The sequence below is a fragment of the Solea senegalensis genome, linkage group LG2, assembly GCF_019176455.1.
Source record: "Solea senegalensis isolate Sse05_10M linkage group LG2, IFAPA_SoseM_1, whole genome shotgun sequence".
Lineage (NCBI taxonomy): Eukaryota > Metazoa > Chordata > Actinopteri > Pleuronectiformes > Soleidae > Solea > Solea senegalensis.
In genome coordinates this window covers 35,479,199-35,487,500 of record NC_058022.1, presented here as the reverse complement: position 1 = coordinate 35,487,500, position 8,302 = coordinate 35,479,199, and the positions used below count along the sequence as shown (strand labels likewise).

Below are 8,302 nucleotides of genomic sequence, written 5' to 3'. Positions count from 1 at the left end.
CATTGACAAAATCAGTGATTTTACGTCACAGCGCACGAGAGTTGTTGTTCCACTGCTGCCTCTCTCACCAAGTTCTAATAAGTCATCTTGTCAATTCTGTGTTTAAAATCCTTCATTTAGATTGACGTCAGTGACACAAAGTGACCACACGAGGCAGCAGTCGCCCACCGGCTCCTGTGTCCCCGCGAGCTAAAAACGGTGATTTTCTCTATGGGGTTTGGTATACGTTTCACAAACCTCAACTTCCACTCAGAAACGTCCGTCTAACAGTGAGATACAGTAGAAAACGTCGTATTTTATTACATGAACACACTTAACATGTGTCAGTACCTCACACAGCCACATTTGTCACTCAGAAAAGCAGTTTAAAGTGCACTGAATGATGGGAAAATTCCCTCTCACGTTGTGCACAGAGCATACATTTTATGGACAGGTCATTTTGTGCAAGGCTGCACCACAGTTTAACCCCCTTTAACCCCGGCCAGACAGATATTGTACAATTTAACTGTGAAAAATCATCTGTGGGTGAAGTGAAGTGTCCACACGAGGCTCGTTTTCAAACGCTTTATTCTCTTAATTCAGGTGCTGACGACGTATCCGGTGGACTTGTGCTGTCTTCTGTCTGCGGCGGCGGCGACGGCGGCGACGATGACCAGCATCACCGCGGACAGCACCGCACTGACCGCACACGCCACCGAGGGAGGAGATGCTGAGGTGAGGAAGAAGTTTGTGTGGTTAGAGATTAAAATATAATCCAACACAAATTATAAAAGTTAAACTCTGACCTTAAATTTAAAAGCGACATAGAACCTTAACAATGTCACAAAAACAGCTTCTTTTTTTTTTGACATTAAGTAAGTTTTACTGCTTGTTTTTAAACCTCTTAAATCAAGTTAAACTTAAACATAGAACAAAAATAATGTGATACAATAGCCTGAGACTAGTCTGTTTGTTAATCCCAGATTAAACCTGGAAACCAGAGAATTGTCCACCCTTAAAAACTCTTCATCACCTGCAGATTTTAAATCTAAAACCTGTCAGCTCAAAATGGTGGCCTAAACTATGAAGTTAAGTCTCAATTTAAGGCTAAAAAAAACCATTAAAACAACTGATTTTGAAACAATTATACATGAAGAAACATGTTAAAATGTCAAATTTAGCCTTTAAATCTTACTCACTGGACATTTAATGAAACTATCATCATCTTTTGTATTGACTTTATTTGTATAACTTTACTTTTGTACCAAGTCTTGCATATTTTATATTGTTTTATGGTTAAAATAAGCAAAAAAGTAAATTAAAATAAATAAATAGATGGAATCTGGAGCCACAACAAACCTAATTGATCCATAAAATGAAGATATCATGTATAAAGTTGTATTTCTAGATATACCATTTGTTTGTTGCCTTTATTAGATCTAAAAAAGTAGAAAAAGAAAAACTATATACTATATTGAAACATTATTTGGATTTTCTATAAAAGTTCATGCTTGAGAAAACATAATGATGTAGCTCCAAAGATGGACAGGACTATGTGTCCACTTAATTTAAGTGCTGGGATTTTATTTCAGCTTCTGGGACGTTGACGCATATTTTAGTGGACGAAACATTAAACCTCTTTCATTTATCGCTAAAAAAATAAGTGTAGAAAAGTATAGAAAATAAAGAAAGAACGAAATAAAACAAAGATCAACCTCCTTGTTTCCATGATTTGAATCAAACCACACACCTGCGTGAACCTCCTCGCTCGCTCGCAGCAAAGACATCGTCTCTGGAGGAAACTCGTCCTGGTCCAGGTCCAGGTCCACATGCAGGACGTGCTCCTGCAGCTCCACGGGCCCCACGACGAGCGTCTCCTCCTCCCACAGCACAGGAAGACCTTCACGTCCAATCAGAGCGAGGGAAACAATCAAAAATCAATCCTCCCAACACGCATTAAAAACAGCTTGTGAGCTAAATAAAAGCAACGCAGCTCGTCCAAACATGGGCAGAACCGCTGCTGCTCACTTTATAATAGAAGCATTCACATGCACACTCAATGTAAAAGCCTTCTTATTCCCACAGGGACAGTCTGAACCCGTGTGTGTTGTCTGCATTATAAACTGTACCAGCGCGCGTTGCCAGGCCTCTCTTCCGCCTCTGCTGCTCCACACAGCTGCTTTCACAGCAGCGACACACGTTATTGTCTCCACCTGATGCCACCCATCTGCTCGCAGCCGCAGAAGAGGAAAGTAGTGCGTTAAAAAGGCGCCGAGCAGAGCTTTTCAAAACATTAAAACGTGCTTAAACACAGCATTTAAAAACACAAGGAGAAACAGATTGGAAAATATATAAAAAAAAAGTGGTTCCCTGCTTTATTTTGCCATCACACAGCTTTTCCCAAATGGAAAATTAAGTTGGTAAACACGCTCCCTCTCTCACACCAAACCCCATAGAGAAAATCATCGTTTTTAGCTCGCGGGGACACAGGAGCTGCTGGTCTACTGCTGCCTCGTGTGGCCACTTTGTGTCACTGAGGTCAATCTGAAGAAAGGATTTCAAACACAGAACTTTACAAAATAAGACATTTGAACTCAGCGATGGAGGCAGCAGTGGATCAACAACTCCTGTGTGCCTGTGATGGTAAATCGATGATTTTCTCTATGGGCTTTGGTGTGGGAGAGTGAGTGGTTTACAAAGTTCAGTTTCCAGCTGGAAAAGTCTTAAGTATAAAGTTATTGTAGACTTTAAGAAGAGAGTCTTTTGTTAAGTTAAGTGCTGACATCGTGTCACAGACTCTTTAACAAGGACAGAATCCTTCACTGCTGAGCAGGAAAGCAGATGTTTCATAATATATATATAAATAATTTTATATAATAAAAAAAAAGGATGATTTTTAAACAAAAACAGAACGTATTCTTTAATATCTGTCGACACCAAAAGGGAACTCGCCTGCTGGCCTCGGCGAGGAACGAGCAGGCTTTGTGCTGCGCGTCGACGGGAACAGAGACCCTCGTCGCCTTCAGGTGACACGTGATGTACATCTGTGAAGTTATTACAGTTAAAAACGCTGATGTTTGTGCAGTATTGTGCAGCCAGAGAAGCCAAACGTCGTGTGTTTACACAAACCGCACTCACTGAATTCCTCTGATCCGTGTGGAACTTGAAAGCCTTGAGCAGAAAGTGCAGTTTATTCTCCTGACTCCTCTGCAGGAAGTAAGACTTGGCTCCTGTCAGCTTAGCGTCAGTGAAACACCTTATAAGGTAAAAAAATATCCACTTCAACCACATCAATCTGCATTATTAAGACTCCTTTAAACACGTTCATACACTGGTTTATAATCCAGCCGCTCACCCGTGGTTGTTGATGAACGGGTATCTGGGATTAGAGCCGGGATCTGGCTTCGCCGTGGCCACACATCTGTCCACGTGGACCCTGAGTGGGACGTGGTGACCCTGCTGCACGGCGGCCTCCACGTGCATCACGTCACTGAGGAAGTAAACGCCGGACGGCCTCTGCGACTGCCAGCCCTCTAATCAGATACAGGATTATCAATCGGATTACGCGGGACTTTAACCATGCCCGGGGGGGGGGAGAAGACGGGAGAGGGACGCAGGTACCGGACGACGAGGGGGAAAAGTACTTTTAAAAAGAAGCCAACAGGTACATTAAATCATCGCTAACCCTGCAGACCAGACTCTGCGGCTGCAGAAACTCACTTAAAAACTTTCATAACTTCATACAGCGCGCGGAGATTTTCCACGGTAATTTAATCAAAAAGGGATTAAAAAGATGAGGTCAGCACTTTATCGATCAATCTGACTGTGCCGGGTCAGCAGAAGCTAACGTTTCAAACTCATCGCCGTGCATTTATCAAGTCAGTGTTTAGCATGAATGTTTTAAAACAGTCAAAGTCTCCGAAGACAAACTGACTCCGAGTTTATTGCTTCACTCTTTTTCTCACCCGTCATGAGACGCAGGGAGAAGTCGAGCCGCTGCTCGGCGACCGCGTCTGTGGCGAGCTGCGTCCACGTCGGCCTCAGGGCGGCGCTGGTGCTCACGTACTGTCTCCTGAGAGAGGCAGAGGATGAAGAATAATGACTTGTTTTTAGCAATATGTTCATTTTGCATTGACACAGAGGCTTTTATTTTGAAATCCTGCAAAAACAACCACTCCCAAACAGTTGCTTTTTCCCTTTTTCATTGATTTTTTTTCCCCCACTTGTCTGCCCCCTACTGGCCACACTAGATACTCATTGGCCTCCAGGTCGTGTGGGTTTGTTTAAAGGGATAGTTCAGTTTTTTTTTATGAAGAACTGAGACATAGAAGCTCACAAGGACACAAGGAAATGCCAATTTTAGTCCAAGTCCAAGTCTATGATATCTTAAGAATGTGTTTGCCACTTTATTTTGCTGTTAGACTGACTTTTACTCTCTCACACCAAACCCCATAGAGAAAATCACTGATTTTAGCTCTCGGGGACACAGGAGCTGCTGGTCTACTGCTGCCTCGTGTGGTCAGTTTGTGCCACTGCGCTAAATCAGAATGAGGAATTTCCAACACAGAATTTGACAGAACAGCACCTTCCAACTTACCGACAGAGGCAGCCGTGGATCAGCAGCTCCCGGGTGCTCTAAAGTAAAATCGCTCATTTTCTCTATGGGCTTTGGCGGCTTACGAAAACTTCAGTTTCCAGACAGAAAAGGATTTAAAAGCAAGACAGAGTGACAAACACACATTCTTAAGATACTGTAGGCTGTGTGTCCCCGAGTCCAGGCCTGTATTTGTGCAGAGAGTGATTCCACAGAAGCTCGGCTTTACCTTTGATAGTGGCACTCGATTCCCACCTCGGCAGAGTTGGTCTTAAAGATGAAGGTGCTGCCTGCGGGTGTCGGAGAGTAGATCAGGGTGAAGGAGTAGACGAGGGCGTTATCAGTCACCTGAAACGAGGGGAGAACACGCCACAGTGACGCCGTGTTTGTGTGAGCGCCAACAGGAAGCACCTTCACTGTGCTGCTGCAGCCGTGCAGTTCAGTCTTAAAGTGCACGACGTGGTCAGCGGCTCCTGACGACGCGCAGCCTCCCAACGTCAGGTCACTCGGGCGGATCAGCTGACCGTTGCCTGAGAACAAAAGAAGAAGAAGAGGAGGAGGAGGAGGAGGAGGAGGAAAAACAGCACGGCTTAAATCAAGACCATTACCCGAGGCCGTTTCTCCTCCCAGTCAATAACACTCACAGCGAGCGGAGGTTCAGCCACAGGACAAATAAAAAGCTTTCTTAATGCGTCGCTGTGAAGCCGCGCGTCCAAGTACCAAGAATACCTCGTTCTCTCGGGGTGAAAGAAATAAGAGGAAACTCTGTATCGATCCACGAGTCTGAACATTTGCAGGAAGAAGCGGCCGAGTGTCCGATCCTCGCCGTTACATCCAATGTTCTTATTTAGGCCTCTAACCTGGTCCTGACATCATCACAGGAGACCTGCGTCTCACACACACACAAACAAATGAACAGCAGCCATTACCCAGGAAATTCTGTTTGACCTCCACGGTGACCTCGCGCTCGCCACAGCGCACGGCCACGCTGTCGGCCGGCACGTGCACACGCTGCTCCACCTTCAGCAGCACCTACACACATCACACACACTTCATTTAGACTTGAAAGGAACAGTTCAGGCTTTGTTTTGTGAGGCATAAAACCGTTTTAAAGAAAGGCTCATTCATAAAAAATCCACATCTGCTCATGCCTACGATATCTGAAGAACCTGTTTTCTTATTTTTGTCACATTTCCTGTCTTTAAAATGAAGTTTTTAGACAACTCTCTCTCCCACACCAAACCCCATAGAGAAAATCAGTGATTTTACGTCACAGTGCACAGGAGTTACTGATCCACTGCTACTTCCTTCATGAAGATTAAACGTGTTTTGTTTGTGAATTCTGTGTTGGAATGTATTAATTTGGATTAACTCAAGTGACAAAAACTCACCAACTGAGGAGGCAGCAGAGCAGCAGCTCCTGAGTCCGTGTGAGCTTAAATCACTGGTTTTCTCAATGGGCTTTGGTGTGGAGGGGTGCACGGTCAACAAACGTCATAATCTGAAGACTTTCATGACGTGACACTTTTCTGGTGTGTCTCAGAGATGGAAAAACAATAAAGAGGATTACTTTAGGTTCCTGTCTGACAGGCGGGTTCAGGTCTGGGCCTCGCATTGGCAGTTTAATCGCAGTCAGATCCGAGGCCGACTCCGGCGGCAGGTTTGTCGGGGTGTGCGTGCGAGGCCGCTTCCTGAGCTGGTCGCTCTTCAGTCTGTAGCTGACGGGGAAGCGGAGTGGATCGCCGGCCTGTGACGAGCTGGGCAGCTGTGAGCTCACGGTCACCTGCTCTGCTGGACTCGGACTCGGACTCGCCGTCTCCACGCCGATGTTTCCACATGAGAAGAGAAGCACAAATCCCAGCAGCTCTGCTCCTCTGAACCCCATCACAGTGAGTCTCTCTCTCTCTCACACACACACACACACACCTGTTTTTTTTTTTTTGATGTTTTGTCTTTTGACCAAATTCCAAAATGGCTCACCTGGCTCCGCCCACTCCTAATCACCTAATTGGATTCAGCCTCTCAACACAGGTGAAAATGAGAACCGCCCCCCTTTTTTAAAAAGACATACTGTGATTTTTGTGCATCATTTAAACGTCTGACGTCAGCGAACAAAGACGAACAAAGTCGCCGCTGAACGTTGACGGCCCTCGTGAGACTCATCAGTCTCTAACTCTTATTTACGACTGTGCAAACATGTCAACACAGGAAGCAAAGGGGCGTGTCTTCAAACGCACACACGTTGAAATGTAGTGTGTCTGTTCAACCTCTTCATCGCTCACGTGAATGTAAACATCACATATTTGACTGTTTTACTCTCATTTCTATTTAAACCAAGACATATATCGGTTAATTTCATCATTCAATATAAAAGTGGAAGTGGTGAAGAATTTGGAAAAATGCAAAATGAAAGTGTATTTTTCTATATATACTCCTTTTGGCTCTTCAAAATATATCATTTATGATATTTTGGGGGGGAAATTGGAAAGATTTTTAAAATCTAAAGCTGCTGTTTCACAGGTTTTATTGAATTGTTTTTATCCACAACAAAAATACATATTAAACATTTCATAGAGGCTAAAAATCACACTTTTTATCTGTTCATTTCAGCTCCAAGCCCCATTTTTCACAATAAAAGTCAGACGTTGTTGTTTTTAAATCAGCTTTGATATGATTTGAGCGAATGTTTCTGTTCCTAAAATATGGAGACGATGTTTATTGTTTGGACATTTATTATTCATTGAATTCTTTTTTGTCACTAAATTATGAAACTCTTTAAAAATAGGATCCATTTGAATAAATAATAAATGATATTGTTCCTCCTCCTCTTCTTCTTGTATTAAAACAATGTTTTTTAATGACGTTACAACTCGTTAAAACCCTTAAAAATGACCGTTTCTCATCGTACTGTACATGTGGAAGTCTTTGTTCCCGGTAAAGAACATCTGGAAGAAAACAATAATCAGATTCCAGTGAGAGAAACTCCCTTAATGACTTGAAATCACTTCCCTCCTCGATGCAGAGCGAGAGCTACAGGAATACATTACTCTGGTCTCTCCCTGCAGAGCGGCTGCTGTTGTCAGGAACTGGCTTTTATCTTCTGTTGATCAGCTGCAAAACAAAGAGACCAGGGTGTGTGTCTGTGTGTGTCTGTGTGTGTCTGTGTGTGTCTGTGTGTCTGTGTGTGTCTGTGTGCGTCTGTGTGTGTGTGTGCAGAAGGATGAAGTACAATCACTCAGTCCCTGCCCGTTTTTAGACTCCCTCTGCTGCTGAGGCCTAACTCTGTTAGTGTCCCCTAATTTGGCCCCCAGGGGCCCCTAATATGTGTGTGTGTATGTAGAAGCCGCACAGCTGTCACTCCCATCCGCCGTCAGTGTTTCCATGAATCCAAAGATGATGCAGGTAAAAAAAATACAATAAAAAGCAGTGTATTAATACGACTGTACTTCAGTGCAAAACTCACACATTAGTACTTAGGTACAATAAATGTCCTATACTTTAAGACTTTTACTTAAGTGGTATTGAACTTCTACTAAAGTCATTTTCTGGGAAGACACTTGTACTTTTAAGGTGCTTTGTACAAGAGTGGTAAATAGACGGAACCTCCCTTTAGACACTCTTATAATACAATAGACTAGATTAATGTGAATCGTGATAAATGTCACTCATGATAAGTGGATTGATGGTGATTTCCATTATCAGGAAAATCGTGAATGCAGAAAAAAATTA

General features: G+C 43.5%; 1 protein-coding gene across 1 annotated transcript; it reads right to left on the bottom strand.

Annotated features, from left to right (window-relative positions):
- Positions 1–550: 550 nt before the first annotated feature.
- Positions 551–6,461, bottom strand: LOC122765215 (zona pellucida sperm-binding protein 3-like). The gene is made up of 11 exons (XM_044019358.1): positions 6,144–6,461; positions 5,503–5,605; positions 4,985–5,103; positions 4,803–4,921; positions 3,945–4,051; positions 3,335–3,512; positions 3,118–3,235; positions 2,932–3,023; positions 2,109–2,206; positions 1,730–1,879; positions 551–709 (listed from the first exon to the last, which is right to left on the bottom strand). The coding sequence occupies exons 1-11, from the start codon at positions 6,456–6,458 to the stop codon at positions 579–581; spliced, it is 1,530 nt and encodes a 509-aa protein (XP_043875293.1). The 5' UTR covers positions 6,459–6,461; the 3' UTR covers positions 551–578.
- Between the last annotated feature and the right edge of the window lie 1,841 nt (positions 6,462–8,302).

Coding starts and splice junctions, on each gene's coding strand:
- LOC122765215 (XM_044019358.1), bottom strand. CDS start 6,458: ATGGGGTTCAGAGGAGCAGAGCTGCTGGGATTTGTGCTTCTCTTCTCA. Junction 3,236..3,334: donor CCGTTCATCAACAACCACGG/GTGAGCGGCTGG, acceptor TTACCTTATAAG/GTGTTTCACTGACGCTAAGC. Junction 710..1,729: donor GAGCGAGGAGGTTCACGCAG/GTGTGTGGTTTG, acceptor TCCTCACCTCAG/CATCTCCTCCCTCGGTGGCG.